This window comes from Actinia tenebrosa, unplaced genomic scaffold (genome assembly GCF_029948245.1).
Source record: "Actinia tenebrosa isolate PJP-AT-01 unplaced genomic scaffold, QUT_ActTen_1.0 PGA_scaffold14__42_contigs__length_11649687, whole genome shotgun sequence".
NCBI lineage: Eukaryota > Metazoa > Cnidaria > Anthozoa > Actiniaria > Actiniidae > Actinia > Actinia tenebrosa.
This window is the reverse complement of record NW_028292574.1, coordinates 7,972,824-7,995,830: the sequence shown is the minus strand read 5'-3', so window position 1 is coordinate 7,995,830 and position 23,007 is coordinate 7,972,824. Positions and strand designations below refer to the sequence as shown.

Below are 23,007 nucleotides of genomic sequence, written 5' to 3'. Positions count from 1 at the left end.
ATGTATTTGTTGTATTCAGAATCTTGCTGGAATTCGGTGGGTAAGTGTATAGTATAGTGTATGATGTAGTATTGACCGTAGTTTTCTTGTATTCAGGTTCGTGCTGGTACTCTGTGCGTGTGTCTTGTATAGTATAGTGTATAATGTATGATGTAGTATTGACCCTAGTTTTCTTGTATTCAGGTTCGTGCTGGTACTCTGTGCGTGTGTCTTGTATAGTATAGTGTATAGTGTATGATGTAGTATTGACCGTAGTTTTCTTGTATTCGGGTTCGTGCTGGTACTCTGTGCGTGTGTCTTGTATAGTATAGTGTATAGTGTATGATGTAGTATTGACCCTAGTTTCCTTGTATTCAGGTTCGTGCTGGTACTCTGTGTGTGTGTCTGATTGATGACTGCGGAGATACTGATGTTCCTCTCATTGAGTTGAGCGTACAAAGTAAGTTTGTTAACTCAGACGCCAAAAGTAAAAACGGAAATTTCCAATTCCCTGTATCTACATACTGCTACTACCAGAATCCTCTTCCAATCAGAAGATAATGACGATATTTAGGCAAACTAAAGGAACTATGAAAAAATGGTAATAGTAGTATCAAAAGGTATATATGATATATTTAACAACAGACCCTTTAGGAGTTCCAAATTTCCGCTGTGTTCTCCTATTGCAGACTCATTTACTTAGGCTTAGCCTTGAATCAGTGTCTAAATATTCAAAAATACCAACGGTAAGGTGAAGAATGCATAACTTCAAAAAAAAGAACACTATGAAACTTGACGGACCTTGACTGGAACACGTGAATATTCTTCACAAAATCGAGGCTAAGCCTGAGTAAGTGAGTCTGAAATCAAGAAACACAGCGGTAATTTGGAACTTGAAAAGGGTCTATTAAACCTTCAGCCCAAATGTTCTACAAGTCACTAGTCCGATTCGATTCGATTCTTGGTCCTCTACACATGAGTAGAGGCTCTAGTTGCCTTTCCGAAGTTTGTTCATGGATGGGTTTCTCCGGGCTCTCTGGTTATCCTTCCTCCTCAAATACCTTAGCATACTTACCATTTGAGGCATTGATCTAATGATAGCCCACCATGAATGTGTTACTGTGTTTTCATTATACTTACCATTTGAGGCATTGATCTAATGATAGCCCACCATGAATGTGTTACTGTGTTTTCAGCATACTTACCATTTGAGGCAATGATCTAATGATAGCCATGAATGTGTTACTGTGTTTTCAGCATACTTACCATTTGAGGCATTGATCTAATGATAGCCCATCATGAATGTGTTACTGTGTTTTCAGCATACTTACCATTTGAGGCAATGATCTAATGATAGCCATGAATGTGTTACTGTGTTTTCAGCATACTTACCATTTGAGGCATTGATCTAATGATAGCCCATCATGAATGTGTTACTGTGTTTTCAGCATACTTACCATTTGAGGCATTGATCTAATGATAACCATGAATGTGTTACTGTGTTTTCAGCACACTTACCATTTGAGGCATTGATCTAATGATAGCCATGAATGTGTTACTGTGTTTTCAGCATACTTACCATTTGAGGCATTGATCTAATGATAGCCCACCATGAATGTGTTACTGTGTTTTCAGCATACTTACCATTTGAGGCATTGATCTAATGATAGCCATGAATGTGTTACTGTGTTTTCAGATCTATATTTCTGGCATGATCTACAAGCCACTGGTGATGGTGCAGCACACTGCTCCTTGACAGTTGAGTATTACAACAGGAGCGTGTCTGGTTGGGAACCGTGGATTGAACCATGGAGGTGAGTGAACTGATCTTGGAAGACTTTGTATAAATAGAACGTTTAATAGGCATGTTTAGCTGGGGCATAATGTGTTGGGTTGCTTGTATCAGAATTTATTCTTCCTTCCTTTCTTCCTTGCTTTCTTGCTTGCTTGCTTGCTTGCTTGCTTGCTTGCTTGCTTGCTTGCTTGCTTGCTTGCTTGCTTGCTTGCTTGCTTGCTTGCTTGCTTGCTTGCTTGCTTGCTTGCTTGCTTGCTTGCTTGCTTGCTTGCTTGCTTGCTTGCTTGCTTCCTTGCTTGCTTGCTTGCTTGCTTCCTTCCTTGCTTCCTTCCTTGCTTCCTTCCTTCCTTCCTTCCTTCCTGTCTGTCTGTCTGTCTTCCTTTTTGTGTTTCTTTCTCGGCAAAGGTTGCAAGCCATCAATGATGGGTACAAGTATAATCAATGAGTGCATGCATTGAATTAACTGTTTTGGTATTACAGGTGTCAGTTACATTGGCAACAACAGCAGACCAGGAAGAGTACCAAAAGATTTCTTGTCAAGCTGGACGGTAAGGGCAGTAAAAGCACACAAAATGAAATAAAATGAAACAGTCTTGAATTAAGTGTTTCTCCTATTTTCAGCACCCGATCGTCTCGACATCACAGTCACCTCCACGTTAATCAACATGATCAAGCATACCATCTCAAGCTGGACCGAAGACTTGTACGGACCAACAGAACACACCTCCGCTCAAGCCATCACAGCCAGTAATACTGATGAAAGCACGAGTCTTAATACAAGTGTTGAGACCTTGGACAGTCCTGTTGCTAGACCTGATTCAAATATATCGTTAACATCGACTGGATCTGGACCCCACAGGAAGCGAGCTCCATTTGTACCCTACGCTATAAGAAATAATACTGGTACGTAAAGCTATACTTACTTATCTTTTGTTATGACGTGTGATCGTCCGGGTGAGAGTAGTCTTGAGAAAGACTGTTTCGACAACCTGAGCGGAAATCATCTTCAGAACCCAATGAGAAACCATTCACTCTATAGAGCGTTTTCACTCACGTGAGAAGGCAATCATATTACTGTACCAAACAATAGAAACTTTCTGCACAATTTTTTGCATGAAAATAGAGTTTAATTCCCCGAGGATAGAACGTATTGTTTTGGTACACCAAGATGGCCGCTGTGACGTCACGTGAAATTGCTCTTTTACATATCTTTATTTGGGTACAACTGACTCGGAGCATGCGCAAAATGAGGAAAGAACTGAGGACAAATAGTTGGGAGGCAGGAAAAATGGGAGAGAGAAAAGACAATGTTTAGGAACGCCTAGATGTTCTGTGTAAGCTGTGATGTGATGAAACAGTTCTTTAAGTTATTTCCCTCTAATTCACTTTCTTCCCTAACTTTTTCCTTTAAAACATATCGCAACCCTTTCCTTCCCTTCCCTTCCCTTTCCTTCCCTTCATTTCCCTTCCCTTTCCTTCCCTTCATTTCCCTTCCCTTTCCTTCTTTTCCCTTCCCTTCCCTTCCTTTCCTTTCCTTTCCTTTCCTTTCCTTTCCTTTCCTTTCCTTTCACATCGCAACCCTTTCCTTTCCTTTCCTTTCCTTTCACATCGCAACCCTTTCCCCTACTATTTCTGCTCCTGTCCTAACCTCTCTAGTCTGTCCATGTCAACATCATAGTCATATCTTTTCCAGGGTGCAATCTTGTATTCCGTACAATATCCACCACACCATCACGGGTCGTCATCACCAACACTGGGCTCAAGCTCACTCCACATGATAATGATCCCGACAAGATGTCTGAATGGAGAGATGTACCACCTGGATCTGAAATACCCTTTGAATTCAGCAGCCGTGAGAAAACGAGACACAAGGCGAGTTGAATATTAGTCGTGGTATTTTCCTTTATCTTGTTTCATTTGCTTACTTTCTAACGGACTATTGTTGCTCTAGTTGTATCTATTGCTGCTGTTGTTGTTGTTGCTGCTGCTGCTGCTTCTGTGGTTATTGTCATTATTACTGCTTTTATTGTTGTTGCTGCTGCTGTTAAAACTGTTGTTGCTTCTGCTGTTGTTGTTTTTGCTGTTACTGCTGCTTCTGTTGCTACTACTGTTGCTGATACTGTCGCTGCTGCTGTTGCTGTTGCTACTGTTGTTGTTGCTGCTACTGTTGTTGTTTTTGTTGCTGCTGCTGTTGTTGCTGCTGCTGTTGTTGTTGCTGCTGCTGTTGCTGTTGTTACTATACTGTTGTTTTTGTTGTTTTTTTTTTGCTGCTGCTGCTATCGTTGCTGCTGCTTCTGTTGCTGTTGTAGTTGTATTTATTTATTTGGTTTAATCGGTTTTTCAGGATACTCATGACTTCATAGTCCATCAGATCGTGGTCCAAGCAGAAGGTTGGACACAAGTCTCCCCAGTCTCCGTCGACTGTGTTGGGACATTCTTTAGACATGCACAGCCTGATGGCAAAGCTGTCAGTTCAGTGGTACGTCATGATTTGCGTTTTGAACTTAATTCAAGACTAAACAGTGTTATACAAAAATGCTTTGCCGAAAGTACTGCTGTTTTTTTTTTTTTTTTTCATTAGCAAATCATCCTTATAGACCCCTTGCACTAGAGCAATTGTTCTGGGGGACAAAACAATGGATTTTTTTTGCATGAGAAAAGACGACCTTTTGTTTTTTTCCCCAGAACAATTCCTCTAGGAATTCAATGCAAGGGGTCTATAACTGAAATACAGTAAGCAAAGTGTCCGTAATATCGGGGTGTCCGCAAGGCGAGAGTTGACTGTATATCGTTTTGTACACTTTTAGGTTATTTCACTCCAGAACACTTGTCTTAAAGGGGCACTTGGATGAAAATGGATAAAAATTGGAAATGACTTTAAACTTAGTTAAGCGTACCTATATGGCCCCAACAGTAGCCAAGCAACATTATCAGTTTTATTCAGCATCTAAACCCTATTGTTCTTTCTGCTTTTGAACCAAAATATCTCAATAGCAAGTGGCTCCCAGGCTAAAATGTTCACTAATCTGGTTTACATAATCATAATTGAGTCATATTATCCTCATATACTTCAATTATTCGGACTTTCAAAAATTGGGGCGTTTTCATCCAAGTGCCCCTTTAAGTAGACCGTTTTCTCAAGGTTGAAAGACGCAGATTCAGTAAAATAGAGAAGCCAGTTTTATATTTAAAAGATGGGATTAATCGATTTTATGAATTCTTATCGAAAAATTTCATAGAAATATATGATAATTCTCATTATAAAGCTTCTATTCTGGTATCGTGGCCCGTCAAGTTCCTTTTAAAAAAAACGGTCTATTACACTGCAAAATGTAACGCATTCTTGAATTTTCGTTATCTCATTTGCATATTGATATTTCAAATGTTTATATCTCAGAAAAGAGAAGACCACATACGGAAATACTGCAACCATACTGCTACACTGTTCCCATATAAGTGATTTTTTAAATATTTTTTCCACTGATGTACACTTTAAGTCCACTGTTCTCTTCCTTAGGCTAGTGACGTTCAGCCAGTTCGTATCGTATTTAAAGTCACTTTAGAAGGCGGCGCCCGTAAAGTCGTTACCGTCCAATCAGCTTTGAGTATAACTAACAAAATGGACATTCCGTTGGAAATCAAACTACAAGGTCATACTTCATTCCAAGGTAAATACCATTTTTAGAACTCGTCCAATGGCCAGTGTGCACGAGCACGAATCTCTAGCACAAAGCATGATGGGAAACCGAGTACTACACAAATTAGAACAAGGAAATCAATGAAATTATCAGAAAAAATAACTCTGTTATTGTCATCTGTTGAAATACTTACAGTTTCATAGAAAATGTCGAAGGAAAAATTGTCGAATGAGTTTTTAGAGGAGCTAAAAAAGTACTAGGTTTACCATCGTGCTTTGTGCTAGAGATTCGTGCTCGTGCACCGATTGGCTATTCAGCTATTTTAGAAAAAAGTTGGTTGAGATGTTGTTGCATGTCCCATGCCAAGCCCGAAATGAATAAATAAATGAATAAAATCTGTAATTAAGTAATTTGAAATAGCTGTATATTCATCAAACGTTTTGTTGTAGTCTTTGCCTTAAATTGGTAAATACCGCTGGGATTTTTGACTGCAGACTCATCTGTACTGTCTTAGCCTCGTTTAACAGCGAATAAGTTGCTATCAATAGACGTCACTTCCTGTAATAGCTCTTTTTTGATAGCTTGTAGAATCCTGGAGGTTGTTTTGATCTCTTGTTTTCTGGTTTGATATCGTGAAAATAGTCAAACACAATAGTTTGAGGACTTATTTTGATATGTTTTGACTTAGCATCCGCTAGCTGCCCCCCAGTCAACCGCTTGTTTGCCCCCCAGTCAACTCCAAAAAGTCACGTGATTGATAACTTATAAACGTGATTAAACTCGTATAAGTGAGGCTGTTGTCATCAAAAACAGCGATATAGAGGTTTTGCACCATCACGTGCCCGCACCCATTATACAGCTTGGACTGCCTGTGGTTAGATGGCAGAACAATAAAATCCCTCTGCTCTTGGGAATTGAATTTATTCTAATGTAAAACGATTGTATTGTTTCTGCCATCTAACATGGCTGCCGTCACGTGGTGGTGCAAAACCCCTATTGCTGGTTTTCACTTGACATCATTTCCTGTCTCGTGTCTCGTGTGGTATGTTCATCAGCTGAATCACAAGTTTTCAGTAGAATTCTTTCTGGCTGACAGCACATGGTGGTCAGTGTTTGACCACCATTTGGAGCAGATAATGAGATTGAAAGACTTTTATCAGAAGAGTGAAACCCAGCAATACAGCTATTTCAAGAACGATTGGTAAAAGCTTTGTTGCAAGTTGCATTCCAATCCCGAACTGCGCTATGGGTAATATTAATGCCACCAGCGAAATGTTACAACGATATAGAAATTTTCTAAACTTTGGCTTCACGTCATTCCGTAATAATTTCTTTCGTAATGACATTATTTACATATGAATATAGTGATTTTCATAAACCCGCGAAACATATATCATTATTTTAGTATTAATTTAAGGTATTTTCTCCTTTTTTTTTCTTTTCTTTTCTTTTTTTTCTTTTTTTTTTTTTTTTAGGTTCTTTTACTCTCCCTGTGATTCAACCAAGAAACTCCCTAACAATCCCCCTGCATGCTGTCACGTGGAAGATCTATGCCAGACCCCAGGGGGTGGGAGTGGGCTTCAGTTCTGCAGCCATTGAATGGAAGAGCGTTACCAAGGCTTTTGCAACGTTTGGATATTTAAGAGAGTGTCATCCGATTGGAAATGGCTCCAAATTCAGGTAGGATAAATGTGACTCTATGTCAGACAACATTGAGAGTCGCCTTTGGACTGTGCAATACTTAACGTTCCGTGTGGAGTGATAAGGTCGTGTAGCTAGTTCAATTATTCCTGGACTCGGCATGACATGACATTCGAGGGTTTTTTCCCAGTTCTCTGATTTACCTCCCTGCGCAAGACCTAAATTCCAATTCGTTCTGTGGGTTAGCCGTGCCCTGACTTAGATCAGCCCAGAGGTTGTTTCAGGGTTTGATCTGTGAGTTAGCCGTGCCCTTGACTTAGATCAGCCAAGAGGTTGTTTCAGGGTTGGATCTGTGAGTTAGTCATGCCCTGACTTAGATCAGCCCATAGGTTGTTTCAAGGTTCTATCTGTGAGTTAGCGATGCCCTGATTTAATAAATCTTTGCTACAGTAATGACATCGATTTATATTACAAACTCATCACAAGAAAATACAATAAGAGATGACTCAATGCGGCACGTCGGTCACCTTTACCCATAAAAGAAAACAACACACGAAACTCTATATATTTTCCGTCATCATTGTTTTATTTTCTCCCCTGGCAAGATGGCCGCCGTATCGTCGATGTAGTGATCCATTGACTGTATCGTTTCCTTCTCGTTAGGTTTTGCACGTCTGTTCGACGCGAAGGGTACCCAGAAGACGATCCCCTGACAGACTTCGTCCCCAGTAAGAGGCTCAAAATGACACCCCAACCAGCACACTCCATAACAATACTCGCTCCCTTGGTCCTGGTCAACCTGCTGCCATGTGATCTCAGCTATAATATCAATAATGTTGGTCTGAGTGGTGACATTAAAGCTGGAAGATCTGTACCTTTGTACTCGGTCAGTCAAATGCTCTTTTATTCAATTTTGTTTGGTTTTTTTTCGCTTTGTTAGTTAGTTAGTTAGTTTTGTTTGTTTTTTTGTTGTTGTTTTTGTTGTTTTTGTTGTTTTTTTTTTTTTTTTTTTTTTTTGTTTATTTATGTATTTATTTTTGTTTTGTTTTTTGTTGTTGTTTTTTCTTTTTTCTTCTTTTTTTTTTTTTTTTTTTTGTTGTTTTTGTTTTTTTGCTGTTTTTTTTAGGGTGTGTTTTTTTTGAAAGGGGGATTTGGAGGGGGGTGTGTTTTTTAGGGGAAGGGGTTTGTTTTGGAAGGGGGGTGTTTTTTACTAAAATATATATATTGTTAAAAGTAACTTAAAATTGCGGTACGGACGAGTTGCGAGATCCCTGCTTGAATGAATAGTAACCTTGCGCGCCTTGGATGATTTGAGGTGGTGTCGTTTATAGTATCACTTTATAGTAACGCTTTAGCATTTCAATCCACATCATTTTCTACAGTGAAATTTCTTTAAAGAGATACATATATATATAGATGCAACTTATATTAAGGAATGGTCAATGCTTATCGTGCGTTTATCCAGTTATGGATGCACGCTGTAGGCTGTTAAAGCGCGAAGGAAGTGTAATAGTTGCTAAATAGGTCTTACTTCCACAGGCTGATACCGAGAAGAGACTAGACCTGGGATTTGGTATCGAGAACTTTAACATCTGTGAGAATCTACGAATCAACAAGCACGATGGACTTCTTGAACAGACCATCGCACACGTAGAGCTGCAAGACACAAATAAAAGATCTTTGGTGTTAAATGCATTGATAAGTGCTAGGTCTGGAGGAGCACTAAGAGTAAGCACCTATCTATTTAGAGAAGATGCAGATCAGATCAGATTCGTTTTTGTTTTGTTTTGTTTTTTTGTTCTTTGTCTTTCTTTCCTTCCTTCCTACCTTCCTTCCTTCCTTCCTTCCTTTCTTATTTTCTTTCATTCTTTTGATTATTCGTGCGTGAGTTCTTTCACTCGTTCTCTCGTTCGTTCATTCTTTCGCTCGTTTTTATTATATTAAACATCAATAACAGATATTTACCATCATTTCTTACTATCTAGATATCTATCTATGCACCATACTGGTTAATCAACAACACAGGTATCCCACTGATCTTCAAGCGAGAAAGTACTCCACATGATATGGCTGGTCAGTTTGAAGAACATGAAATGGCTCGTAGTTTGACTCCTCTATTGTTCAGCTTCTATGACAGAGATGCGCCATTAAGGTAGCTGGTTGATACAGTACAACATTTTACCATGAATATAATGTCATTAATACTACATCTACATAAGATACTTCTTTCTGATTGGTTGATTGGACGTTAATAATTTCTTAATCCGTGCAATCCGTCAATTTACTCAGTTCAGAAACACGTATTCTATGTAGATGTATTATTAGAAGGAAATGCCTTAGTTTGAATTACCTTATTTAAAGGAAATACCTTAGTAAGAATAACTAGTTGTCGAAGAATTAATGAAAAATACCACTTACATTTGATCAAAGTCGCTCAATACCACTCGTGCTAAGCACTCGTCGTATTAAGCCACTACTTAAAATTCTTCTCCAACGGCGGTGTTTTCTTAACTAAATGCATCGTTAATTGTTTTAGATGTCAGATGCGGATCGGCAAATCCTTCCATGAAGGCAGTGGGAAGCCAGTCTGGTAAGTACTTCCAAACACTCTTCGGTTCCTCATTTTAACAATATAAAATAATCAGTAACACCGCACAATTCTGAACCTGCTGTTAGCCTGCGTCCAACCGAACTAACTGAAGTCCGGCTGCACGCTGGCTACCTGCTGTTAGATTGCCCCATAGTAAAGCACCTCTTTTGTTAGGTTACGTTTAGTTTAATTGTTTTGAAGACCAATCTATTGTCATTTTAATCCTTTGTAATATTTTTTTAAACCAATTATGAAACGTGTCGTAAACGATGCCAAAATGGTTCCATTGTTCTATTTTAAGTTCGACAATAAAGATACATTATGGTATAGCTTATGTGCAAACATTGAAAATCAAAAATGTTTGTACCCAGAATGCACCGCGTCTCTAAAAGAGGGCTGTTGTCTTCAAGTGTCTATGCACGATTATCAAATAAGTAAGTTTTATCGTGTTATTTCAGGTGTACACCATTTTCGCTGGATAACCCACGAGAGTTCAATCGCGTGCACGCGCGACAAGCCAATGGACGGCCAGATAAGTACGTTCATTACGCGCATTAACCCTTGCGTGACAAGAGCTGTGAATGTGACTTTTTAGGAGACAAAATCAAGGGAGCACGGCAGGACATAAATGTGTTAATTGGTTTTCCTGTGGTACATAATTTAATTGATTGGTCTTCCTGTGGTTTTGACGCGCATGCGGTTTCTTAAAAGTCTTACTGGCTCATAAATAAACAAATATGGCGGATGATAAATACATACGTCATTACCACAGGAAGACCAATCAACAAATTTGTCTGCCGTGCTCCCTTAACAAAGAAGGTGTTATCATGAAATACGTCCCGAAAAACAGTCCCAAATGCACTACAATACTAAATCGACCCAGTTTTTTCTTCAACCTCTATATGGCTAATAGACCACTTGTATGTGACGTCAAAGGAGTTCAATTTGGAAACCAAAAGAAAAGAATTTCAAGGTCCTGAGAATTGGAAACTTATTGTTATGTCCTCCAAATTGAGCTGCATTCTGAAGTGCTGCAAGGGGTCCATAGTCAGCGGTGAGATTCATCTGATGCTGATTTTTTCGACCTCTTTCTCAGATTCCTGGCTCTCTCCCTGAACAGTATTTTTTACCATGACAGTTTTTATGGCGATTTTTATCATTAACGTAAAAAAGCAAGTAAAAACACACATGTAAACCAGGCTTTTAGCTTGAAGTTGCGTGACAATTTTTATTGCAGAGAAAGTAACGCAACAAGCAGCGCAGGCAACCGGCAGGTGTTAGTCAATGTGCAAGCGAGCTGCGGGTTTCGCGTGAAAAACCCTAGCAAAGAACCAGTGCGCATGATCACTGCAAGGCAATGGTAATAACAATACTTCAACATACACTGCAACGTAAAAGAAGGAATCCACGCATCCCATCATAAGCACTGTTTGTTGCTATTTTTACAATCATTGATGCTATTTTTAGAATCATTGATGTCATTTTTAGTCATCATGCTATTTTTAGAATCATTCCTGCATTTTTAGTCTTTCGTGCTATTTTTTAGAATATTAATGCTATTTTTAGAATTATTTATGCTATTTTTAGAATCATTCATTTAATCTTTTATTTTTCTGCAGGTTTTCTACGCTGTTTGCTCATCTTTTCTAGTGTTTCTTTTTCTTCAACAAAACGTGAGCAAACAGCGTGGAGCGAGTGCAGAAAAACCAACGATGGCAAATATGATTCTAAAAATAGCATCAAACAGTGCCTATGATGGTTACAAGATAGCCTCCGTTGCAGACGTCCTGCGGGCCGATCCCGCAGGACATCTGCAACGGAGGCTAGGTTACAAGCATGAATACCGAAGATTCCTTCCTCTTTTGTTCATTACACCTTAGGGAAAATACGCTTTTTTTTGTTGGGGAAAGGCTGGAGCTACAAAATGGAGGGTTATCAGTAACGATTTCAACTTTTGTGGAGGTTCAAACCGTTTTATTTTGAGGAAAGCTGTTTCTTGTTGAGTGAACAAGAGGGGCATGGTTTTCTTACTGAGTAAAAGGGGGAAGCAAAAAACATTTTTTAAAGTCTACTGCAAACCAGGCCCCCTCTTCCAATAAAAAAACTTAACTTCCCTTATATGAGTTTGTTCTTACCCAAGCTAGACCACAATGCATCATGTTTATTGAACACATATACAGATACTAACCAGTGCTGGTCTTATTTCAGGGTGTATGATATTGGTATCGATGTTCGGTTTGGGCGTGGTCATTATCAACTCACTAGGATCGTTACATTCGCTACTCGGTATCAGCTTGAGAACAGAACCCCTCACACCTTGGCGTTCAACCAAAGACACTTCGTCAGGGACCAGGTGAATATCGCAGTACTGAACATCATGATGATGATGGTGATGATCACCATTACGATCGTGATAGCGGTATTTAAAATGATTATGTCGATGTCGATGGCGATGGCGATGGCGATGGCGATGGCGATGGCGATGGCGATGGCGATGGCGATGGCGATGGCGATGGCGATGGCGATGTGGAAGAACTGCTGAATGTCATTAACCATTTTCATTATTTTGTTTGATTTTGAAGCCAATTAATAATGATTTTCAGTTAAAATATATTGTTGTTGATGATCTTAATCACCATGACAACAACGATCATGAAAGGAGCGTTGCTGCATCTATATGGTAATCATTTTCTCTTTTGGTAATGTCTAAGTTTCCTCTCGTCTGTTATCTTACAGGGAACAACGAACCCCGAGGGCACACTGACAGCGTTGCCAGGAGCATTGGTGCTTTTTCACTGGGCAAGAACAGACCTCGACCAGTTGCTCTGCATAAGGTATTATAAAGTCCTTAACAAACTACAATTGAAGCCCAATTGATCCGAGAGAAAATAATTAGCCAATCAGAATGAAGAACATTTGCAAAACTGAGGTGTCGCTTTTCCACTTGAAATTATGAATTTCCAGGCCACCGAATGAAAAAAATAAAATAAAATAAAACATTTCTAATCAGCGCATGATAATAGTTACTCAATATTTACAGGGTTTTCTATTCTTATTGCAATACAGCATGTTTTTATTTTTTTGCTGGCCAATTTTTGCAGCCCTTTGCAACACTTCAGTTTCACAGTGACTTCATTATAAAGAAAGCTCTTGGGACCTTATAATGTAAGGGGGGGGGGGGTGGAGTAAGAATGAGCTTGTCATTGGATAGTTACCGCTGCTTTGCCTTTAAGCTGGAAAATGCATCTATAATGTCTCAGAATTCAAACAGTCGTTGGCATATTTTGAATTCATTTTTTTTTTCCGGTCCGGTATCCAAAAAAAATTGTGCGTTCTGATTGGCTGTTTAAGCGGGCGGTATTTTGTCAGCATCTGCCCGCGCGCGCGGTCCGGTATCCTTTGCCGCTAAACGACAAGTTAAAAAATACGGGAAAAAGATAAATGAGTTAAGTCGGCCTAACAGCCTCGGTCCGTATATTCAAGACCTCGGGCACAGTTTTTCCCTATCCGGACCGACTATAGGACTGTAAATAACATATATTTATTTGGGCTACCGTTAATGTACGTTGGCGTGCAAGTTGCCAAATGAAACTTACTTACTGTTAGGATATGGACGGGTAGAAACATGTTATGTCTGAACCGTTTTTACTTATTTACAGGTTAAATGACGTGTCTCACTGTCAGTGGTCTGGTGGATTTAGAATTGATAGAGACGACTCATTTCACATCAACATGAGGTATACATGAACAAATAAACCTTTTATTTCAATAGATTATTAGATAATCGACGGGGGGGGTGCCTAATTTCCCTCTTCACCCCTCAAAAAAAGGTATCGCACTACTTCTCCTTTTAGATAGGAAATATCGAGGAATCACGACAACAAATGTGTGCAGGGTTTGTTACAAAAAAATATCGTGCAACATAATTTCCTGCATTATCTAATGGAATGGCCCTTCATGTGTCATTCTCTAGAGTATCATTTCTTTGTTAAGTAGTTGTGGATGACAAGACTAGACACGAATTTGAATAAAGTTTTGTCAGTCAGTAATAGTCACGTGATTTTGATGCCTTGCAAAGAGCCTATAGACCTCTATCTTGGGCGTAATGTTTTCCCCATTTCAGACCACGTGTCATTCTCTTGAAAATAAGATTTTTGTTTGAGTTGTATGTATATCCATATGTCTTTTCATGCGCATTCGTTAAACAAAGAAATGATACTCTAGGGAATAACACCTGGTCTTAAAATGAAAAAACAGCACGCCAAAGGTAGAGGTCTATTGTACTCTTATCTTGAGGGGCCTTGACTAAATGACTAGCGTAATGATTGCGCAGTCTACAGTATTTCTTTTGTCAAATTGCAGAAGTATCAATGGATGTTCCCTGTTCGTGAGAGTCGAGATCATGTTACGAGGTGCGACATTCCACGTAGTGTTCACCGATGCTTCTCAACTTCCACCTCCTTATAGGATCGATAACATGTCAGAGGTAAAATAACTGTGAACAGAATGCATACGAAATCAAAGACTAACAAAAACAATTAATAAAAACACGACCTTGAAGTACCATGACCATGAAGAGAATTCGTTTGATTGCCTTGTTACGATGAACAGTCCGCTACCGTCAATAGCAAATATCAGTGTTACACTCAATAGCCCCCTCGATGTGACGTCAAAGCAGCTCAAACTTGGAGGACAAAACAAAAGAATTTCAATGCCCTGAGAATTGGAAACCTATTGTTATGTCCTCCAAATTGAGCTGCATTCCGACGTGCTGCAAGGGAATTATGGAACCTTTGCCTTGGGCGTAATTTGTTTTCCATTTCAAAACACGTGTCATTCCCTCGAGTATTATTTCTTTGTTTAACGGTTGCGCACGATATTCTTCAAACAAAGAATCCTATTCTCAAGAGAATGGCACGTGGTCTGAAATGGAAAAAAGACATTACACCAAAAGTAAAGAGGTCGATTGCCGATTCAAACAATTTGGGTCAGTTTCTATACATTTTATTGTATTGACCCAAATGCCTCGACTTGAAAGAAGTATTCGAATTCAAAAGAGTGTAACTATGATATCTGCATTGCCTTGTACCGCCATTCATGCAAAATCCTCTCTTTAACCACATGTAAACGAGGGTAAGGTAACCCTGATGCTAGAGACAAGTCCAAACAAAATAGTTGTCTTTAATACTATCATTCAAAAATTCCAAGTACACCAATTAATCGAAATAATTGGGATGGTTCGCTTATTTGATTCCTGCAAACACTTCATTTGAGCTGAGCTTGTTTGATGTTGTGTTCTCTCCCTTACAAATCCCTTCTCCAGATTCTCCAGTCTTTGTAAGTTTATATCAACTAATAATGACTTTCTACCTTTCAGGTTCCTGTCAAATTCTTTCAAGCTGGAACAGAGGATCGCTTACGAACGATACTACAGCCCAAACAGTCGGGTATGTAATAGTCCCTTTTACACTTCCCTGTGTTATCTTGAAAGGTAGCCGTGCCTTTGCATTGAAGCGAGACGAACGGTGAGCTTGTAATGATAGAGACATGTGAATAATTGTCCAAGGTGTTTAAAAAAAGGTCTCTATCATTGCAAGCTCACCGTTCGTCTCGCTTCGATGCAAAGGCATGGCTACCTTTTAAGATGGCACAGGGAACTGTGAAGGGGACTATTATCTGTGCGCGAGTCTTCGGTGCATGTCTTACACAGAACTTACATGAAGTTGCATGAATGAATTTTATATTTACATAAGATCATTTTATCTGTATTGGTATTTTTCCATAGTTCCATATTCTTGGGACGAGCCAACGCTACCACCCGAGCTAGCCTTGGGTGTGATGGATGGCAGCTCGTATGGTCGATACTTCATGAACATATTGGGATCAGGAGAAAGGCTTTATTACTACAATCCTATCTACATTGTCTTTACTCACACGTTCACAAGGTAAACATTATATACCTATTAGCCCTTCCCTTGGGCGCTTTCCATTTAAATCAAACCATCTGGTTGGGAATTCGTTTGCTAATATTAAGAAAAGAGCGGGAGCCTTTGACTTCCTATAAATGGTACACGCGTCTACCGGAAGCACCGAAAAAAGCGGGAAATTTTGACTTCCGAAAATGGTATACTTGTCTACCGGAAGCTCCGAAAAGAGCGGGAAAAAGAGATTACCTCAATCGGAAGCCCAAGTTTTACGGAACTTTCCGATCAGAAGGACACAACATTTGTTTTCGAACCAGAATTTCCGGTTTTTCCGGATAAATGATTAGCACTTCTTGAATCTAGGGTTGAAGATAGGAGGGAATTCATAGTAAGAGGTATAGTTGTAGGCTTGAAGGTATTGAGGACTATTTGAGAACCGAAATGTAATAGAAACCTTGAGATGGGCTTTAACATGTCCATCTAATCAACCCGTCACATATGAAAACAAATGTTTTAAATTTAGAGCATGGTATTTATATGACTGTGAAAAGCTAGTGACGAACGCAGTCGTGACACAAGGCATACGCTAGACCAATCACATTGCGTGAGAATTTACTCTCCATCCAATCAAATGACCAAAACACGGCGCGCGGACACGGTCACGCATGCAAGGTACGGCACTGTATAAGTATGACAGGCCAATCAAATTGCGCAAAAAAAGAATCATCCAATCAGAGTTCTAGAAAACATCAGGGTATGGACAAGGCACACATGAGGTACCGAGCTTCTCACAGTCATACGAAAACCTCTCTATTGTGTGAAGGTACACATTGCTTATTGTTGTTACTTTACTAATAGTGCTGATGGATATGAGTGTGGTAAGGTACACGCCAGACCAGTAGGTTCCTCGCCGTCTCTTGATACGAAGGAGCTGGTTTTAGATGTCCCGCAGGGTACTGCTGTATTACTTAGAAGAAAGGTATTTATCCATGCATTACATCAGTCCCATCCATCCATCCATGGGTAGCATGGGTGGCGTAAGTTGCTACATTTGGGTCACTCGTTCGAGCCCTGCGGATACCATATATGAACTAAGTTTGTTTGATGCTACGAGGGTTTTACCCGGTTTCCTCCCTCCCTACAAATTAACCTGTGATATGAACGTTGTTTGCATAGAACATTAGATGTAGTGATAGTGTAAGTTAGTGAAAAAAGTTCTAAAGATTTATCCCATCAAGCAGACCTATCCAACCATCCATTCTTCCTTCCGTCCATCCATCCATGCGTCCATCCTTCCTTCCGTCCATCCATCCATGCGTCCATCCTTCCATCCGTCCATCTATCCGTCCATCCATCCATCCATCTATCCATCCATCCATTTATCCACCCACCCACCCATCCATCCATCCATCCATCCATCCATCCATCCATCCATCCATCCATCCATCCATCCGTCCATCCACCCACCCATCCATCCACCCACCCATCCATCCACCCACCCATTCATTCATCCATCCACCCACCCACCCACTCAAGCACCCATCCATCCATCCATCATTCCATTCATCCATCCATCCACTCACCTTTTCATTCCCCCACTTAATAATCCATAATTGCTGGCAGGCTTATTGTTCATTGTGTTACTACAGGAACCACTAAAGCGCTCTCAGCTGTGGCGCTTGACGGGAGGTGGACAGCTTCGCCACGAAGGATCGTCACCGCCCACGGATCCACGCAAGAATTCATCCAGTAATACTGGACTTGTTCTGGATATTGACAGCCTGGCCCCGCCTACTTGTGGCAAATACGTGCGTCTCGTTCTTAGTAAACCAAACCCTCGAAGGAAACATTCACAGACCTGGTCATTCACTGAAGTAAGGAACAGCTTATGCAACATGCAGTTGACTACTGTTTAACATCCTTCAAATGTCGGCATAAGATGAGAAGGGGGGAGGGGGGGGCAGTGTGCCTACATCGTGGGTCCAAATCTGCATTGTTTGGGGATTGGCAACTTTCTAGAACTGTTAAGAAGCAAAAAGGGTTGCATAAGATGGTTGCATAAGATTGTTTCAAAACCCAAGTTCTGCGAGTCCTAAACCTTGTGTCCAAATTGGCATTGGTTGGGATTGTCAGCAATAAAAGAAGCATAAGGTGGGGGAGGAATTTTTTTTTTTAACTAAGCTCAGCGGAGACCACACATATCTGCAACTGTTGGGGATTGCCAACACTCTGGAACGGTTGAGAAACACTCCGCTACGCGTCACAGCACACAACAAAACCAAGTGCCTTTTTTTTTTTTTGTCTTCAATTAATGACTCCTTTTGAACACAGGACGGTAGAATGAACTGTGATCTTCCAGGATTATTCGTACAACCAAGAAATGGCTTTGCTGGACTGTTCAATGGTAAGAACCTCTTTTGTTCGTACATTTTTTGTCCCACTTTGACATAATCTTGACACATTTTACTCTGTTTACTTTGATAAGAATCAAGGGGGGGGGGGGGCGTAGAGGTAGCGTACTCGCCTCACATCTAGCGTCTGAGGTTACATCCCTTGACTCACGGTTGAGTCAAGTTTATTACGTTTCTCACTTTTTTCGTGGGTTTTGCCCCAAATTCTCCGGTTTTTCTTCTCCTGTAAAATCTAATACGTTTAATTCCAATTCGATCTGTGAGTTAGCTGGGCTCTGATATGGAGAAGCCCAAAGATTATTTCAGGGTTTGATCTGTGAGTTAGCCATGCCCTGACTTAGATCAGCCCAGAGGTTGTTTCAGGGTTTGATCTGTGAGTTAGTCGTGCCCTGACTTAGATTGGCCCAGCGGTTTCAGGGTTCTATCTTTGAGTTATGCCCTGAATTTGTTCAGCCCAGAGGTTGTTTCAGGGTTCGATAAAAACGGTGATGAATATTAGTTTACTGTTCTCTATAATATTCTATAATATTCTATAGTATTCTATAATATTTCTATAATATTCTTTAATCTTTCTTTCCATGTTTACAGGTGCAGATGCAGTCCTTGGCCCAGCCAACATAACCAAGAATGATCACATCCCAATAGAACAGTGTATAACCACGTGTAAGATGAGACCAGGGTCTGGTTGTATAGCAGTACAAGTCATGCCTGATGGACCTACTCGAGTACTACGCATCAGTGATAGCCTTCAACAGGTACCTACCACACACCACTGACACTAGAGAAAAATATTTGCGCATGCGTGAACTTCAGCACGTTTTCTAAGAATTTTGAAGAGTTTGAGTGAGAAAATAAATGTTCGTTTTCTCCAAGTATACAAAAACGTTCGAGAGTATACTTTTGTCAGACCAAGAAACTGTATTAACAAACACAATATGAAAGAATTAGCCTTATGTGTTAAGCATAGACACTAAGTTTTGGCATTTTGTGAAGTCCAATTTATCAGACATGTTTGAAAGTCAAATTTACTTATGTTTTGACTAATTTGCATACGGATTCAGAGCATGCGCAGATGTTTTTAACTCGTGTCCACACCACTAGCACTGAAAAATCTTGCACCGACTCCGTTTCTGGTTTTTACTATGTCATAAGCTGCTCCCGTTTTCAGCTTCACGGGTAATACGTCATAAGTCACAAGGATTTTTAGCCAATCAGAATTTCCGCTGTACCGGAAACAAAAATTCTTTCAATTTTTTTCATCTGCAATTAGAATCAGTTTCCACGCTTTCATTTTCTTTATAAAGAAGCGGTTTGCTTTCGGGAGTTGTTGAGTTCGTTAAAAAAACACTCAACTCTCGTTACAGCGGACACCCTCGGGACCGTCACTTGGTGTCCGAAATAGTTTCTTTGTCGGGGATTTTTCTCCTGTCCGTAATAGCAAGGTGTCCGTAATATTGGGATTTATCATACGACCCGTATCTGCCCGGGCGCGCGCTCTTAAAAAAAAACATTCGGGAAAATGACGTGAGCAGGGCCGTAAGAATCCGTACGGCCCTGCTCGAATCCACGCGCTTTCTCGTTTTTAGCTTTTATTTACTATTTCTTTCTTTATATATTTATTTATTTATTTAATTATTATTTTTCTTTTCGTGAGGGTCATATGATAAAATGCTTATTGACTGAGTTAGGTTGGGCCGTACGGGAAAATATTTGGCTCTCGGTCATCATCTCGAGCCAAATATTTTCCCGTACGGCCCTCCCACTCAGTCAATAAGTACATAGTCTGCAAGGCGTGAGTTGACTGTAAATGTCATTCCTTTCATCTTCTTTTCTGTAGGATGAATCCGAGAAGGACTGGTTACTAGTGGAGAAGAAAGGCGGGATGCGTCAGACTACAGTATGTTCACTTGAAGCGAAAGAAGATAGTTATGATCTGGAAATGCAGGTTCGTTTGGCTGGAGGGATTGGCGTGTCTGTTATCAATTCTGTGCCTGAAGAACTGGTCTATGGTGCACTGGAACAGATAGAGGTAGGCTTTACTGTTTGTCATAAGAATACGTCATTTCCGGTCACGTATGGATTTTTTCACTAGAAATGTTCATGGATGATAGCACATGACGGGCAGTGTTTGTCAGTCATTATATATGCTAGTAATAAGATTCATTCGGTTGATTGATACCAAGCATCGATAGAATACTCTCTGGTTGATAGCACATGACGTGCAGTGTTTGTCAGTCATTATATATGCTGGTAATAAGATTCATTCGGTTGAATGATACCAAGCACTAATAGAATACTCTCTGGTTGATAGCACATGACGGGCAGTGTTTCCCTAGGCTGGTGATGATATTCATGAGATTCATTCAGCTGATTGAAACTAACCAATAGAATACTCTCTGGTTGATAGCACATGCCGGGCAGTGTTTCCCTGTCATCGTAGGCTGGTAATGAGATCCACAAGATTTCTTCAGCTGATTGAACTAATCAATAGAAATGACGGTCTTATTATTAAACTCAATCCTATTTACACATTTCCAGATCGACTATTTGCGAAATTCGAAACTGGAGTCACTTGAAGTCACAATTGGCCGACTACAGGTATTGTTTTAAAGCAATAATTTTACTAACTCATAGAATCACCGCTGTATTCCTTGATTACAGACTCATTTCTGAATGGTAGCCTTATTCTCTGTCTTTTTATATGATTTTGATTTTGCTATCTCCTGAAATTTTTAAAATGAATTGGTTATTGGTCCACGTAATTGTATTGAAATAATTAAAAGTCTTTTTCTGAGTGTCTAAATTTTTACAAATACAAACAGCAAAGTAAAGTGCACAACCATTTTTCTTTTCGTGGTTATAGGTTGATAATCAGTTATTTGGTAGTCCACTACCCGTGTTACTCTACCCTACACCTCCTGAGAAAGGTAGCAAGGAAGAAACGATGACCCAACGACCAACCCTACACTTATCAACCTGTAGGGAGCGATCTAGACTACAGAATGTCGAAATATTCAAGGTATTGTTTCTAAATACTATTCCGATCGCTTTCCTACCTTTTTTTTTTTTCAAAGAAAAAAAGGTGTAAAATTTGCAAGTCTTTTTTTCATATTTTTCATGTTAGGGTGACATTTCCCATTTTTCCTGGTTTTTTTTTTTTTTTTTTTTTTTTTTTCATTGCCACTCACCTAAATCCCATTCCCAGTTTATCAGATCCCGCAACCCCAGCACAAGAAAAAACAATTTTCAGGATTTCCAGGCTTGGCAGCCAAGTCTGTGACGTCATAGCCACAGACGTCATAGGAGCAGGCGTAGTACAGTTGGTTAGTGCGGCCTCCAGTCATGAGGTCAACCTTTCGATTCTCACGATATCTCCACGTCTGTTTCGACTTCTCTCTGTTCTGTGTCAGCTAAATACCTATAATGAGGAACACTGATAGTCTGAGGGGAGGGGAAGTGCGAACCGCGAACCTTTGAGAGCTTTATACATGAGCCCCTGGCTAGAGAGATTTGGCCAAGGTTGACTTAAACAAAATATTTGCACTAGTTTTCTTTCGTGATGTCAACTAACATGGCAGACTTTTCAACTGTTTTCATGGGAACGATAGCAATGATTAAAAATATAACTAAATCTTATTCCCATTCAACCTTACTTTTTTAATATTATTTTCTTGATTTTTCTATATTGTATTTTCCCCTAAGTCTCTGGACGTGTCGTTACGCAACATGACCCTTCACATGGAAGAAAGGCTCCTTCTTAGGCTCCTCCAGTTTTTTGGTTACGTACAACAAGATGAGGATGTCACTGTGACGAATGAAGAAGACGATGAATCGTTATACGATAATCAGAGGTTAGTAAGACAGAGCCTTTAGTTCATCACTAAAAATGGCCAAAACTCGATGATTGGTCGTTGAGAATGTGAGATGCTTTGTTTTTTAAACCAATCATCATCTGATCCCTATCCATCTCTATGAGTGGACGTCGAACTTTATTTGGGATCAGTGAAAAAAATAATGAAGATTCACTTTGGGGAAATATCTTCCAAAAACCCCTTCAAAGTTATCGATAACGATACTAATTGCAAATTGATTTGAATTTGATCTGTTATTGTGTTTAACTTCATGACTATATTTTCATGGTACAGGGCTGTTTCAGTTTCAACCACGGCTTCCAAGAAGTACTATTTCGAACGTCTTCAACTGAACCCCCTGGAGCTAAAGGTGTCGGTGGCTTCAGCAGGACGCTTACCAGTAGATCTTCTGAGACTCAAGCAAACACTTGGTTTGATTCTGTTCAATTTGGAGGATGCTACATTAGACTTAGGTAAATACTGGCACAAAAGTATGCATAGGTGAGATAGGGTGTGTGATGGGATCATCCTCAACAACGACAACAACTTCAGCAGCAGCAGCAACATATCACAAGATCACTGTCTTCTACATCAATAGGGACTTTAAGATTTGTAAAATCTACGGCGGCGAGAAGTGTAAATATTTCTCTTTGGGGTTCTGTTTATTGGAGATTTCATTCAAAACATTGTAAGTAAAGTCAACTCATCCACAGGGAAGACAGATTTTGAAGGCGCAAAATCCCAAAGTGAAGTTATTTACACTTCCGGTTGACGTCGTCGCCGTCGTAGATTTTGCCAAATCTTAAAGTCCCAAATATCATGACCAGCAACACCACAGACTGAGTCAGTCCACGTCATCATCACCATCATCATCAGCATCGCCATCATTATCATCATCATTATTATTTATGATCATCATTATCATTATCATCACCGCCATCATCATCATCATTATTATCATCGTCATCATCATCATGCAACTTTTGGATTAATTACACTCTTTTTTAAGAAATTCATTCTTATTTTTCAGAATCGTTTTCTCGAAATCATCTGTTTGAAAGCTTGAATTCACTGCTTGACTCCATGAGCAAACACTACTACGAGGTAAGAAACCAACCCATTTTGTGTCATTCCCTAGAGGATCACCAGTCATTTAGTCAAGGCCCATCAAGATAGGG

General features: G+C 39.8%; 1 protein-coding gene across 1 annotated transcript in view; it reads left to right on the top strand.

Moving 5' to 3' along the window:
- LOC116294927 (intermembrane lipid transfer protein VPS13D) overlaps positions 1–23,007 on the top strand; it is a 65,770-nt gene that overhangs the window by 37,463 nt on the left and 5,300 nt on the right. Inside the window, exons 42-70 of the mRNA XM_089029733.1 lie at positions 358–439; positions 1,676–1,793; positions 2,255–2,322; positions 2,396–2,677; positions 3,468–3,646; positions 4,119–4,253; positions 5,292–5,442; positions 6,888–7,092; positions 7,717–7,939; positions 8,593–8,781; positions 9,039–9,205; positions 9,590–9,643; positions 10,102–10,179; positions 11,852–11,996; positions 12,380–12,477; positions 13,303–13,380; positions 14,006–14,129; positions 15,021–15,090; positions 15,429–15,588; positions 16,426–16,546; positions 17,217–17,441; positions 17,899–17,971; positions 18,567–18,733; positions 19,816–20,007; positions 20,517–20,576; positions 20,842–20,997; positions 21,681–21,829; positions 22,124–22,302; positions 22,860–22,933. Coding sequence (XP_088885859.1) covers positions 358–439; positions 1,676–1,793; positions 2,255–2,322; positions 2,396–2,677; positions 3,468–3,646; positions 4,119–4,253; positions 5,292–5,442; positions 6,888–7,092; positions 7,717–7,939; positions 8,593–8,781; positions 9,039–9,205; positions 9,590–9,643; positions 10,102–10,179; positions 11,852–11,996; positions 12,380–12,477; positions 13,303–13,380; positions 14,006–14,129; positions 15,021–15,090; positions 15,429–15,588; positions 16,426–16,546; positions 17,217–17,441; positions 17,899–17,971; positions 18,567–18,733; positions 19,816–20,007; positions 20,517–20,576; positions 20,842–20,997; positions 21,681–21,829; positions 22,124–22,302; positions 22,860–22,933 — 4,002 coding nt within the window. The remainder of the gene's footprint in view (positions 1–357; positions 440–1,675; positions 1,794–2,254; positions 2,323–2,395; positions 2,678–3,467; positions 3,647–4,118; positions 4,254–5,291; positions 5,443–6,887; positions 7,093–7,716; positions 7,940–8,592; positions 8,782–9,038; positions 9,206–9,589; positions 9,644–10,101; positions 10,180–11,851; positions 11,997–12,379; positions 12,478–13,302; positions 13,381–14,005; positions 14,130–15,020; positions 15,091–15,428; positions 15,589–16,425; positions 16,547–17,216; positions 17,442–17,898; positions 17,972–18,566; positions 18,734–19,815; positions 20,008–20,516; positions 20,577–20,841; positions 20,998–21,680; positions 21,830–22,123; positions 22,303–22,859; positions 22,934–23,007) is intronic.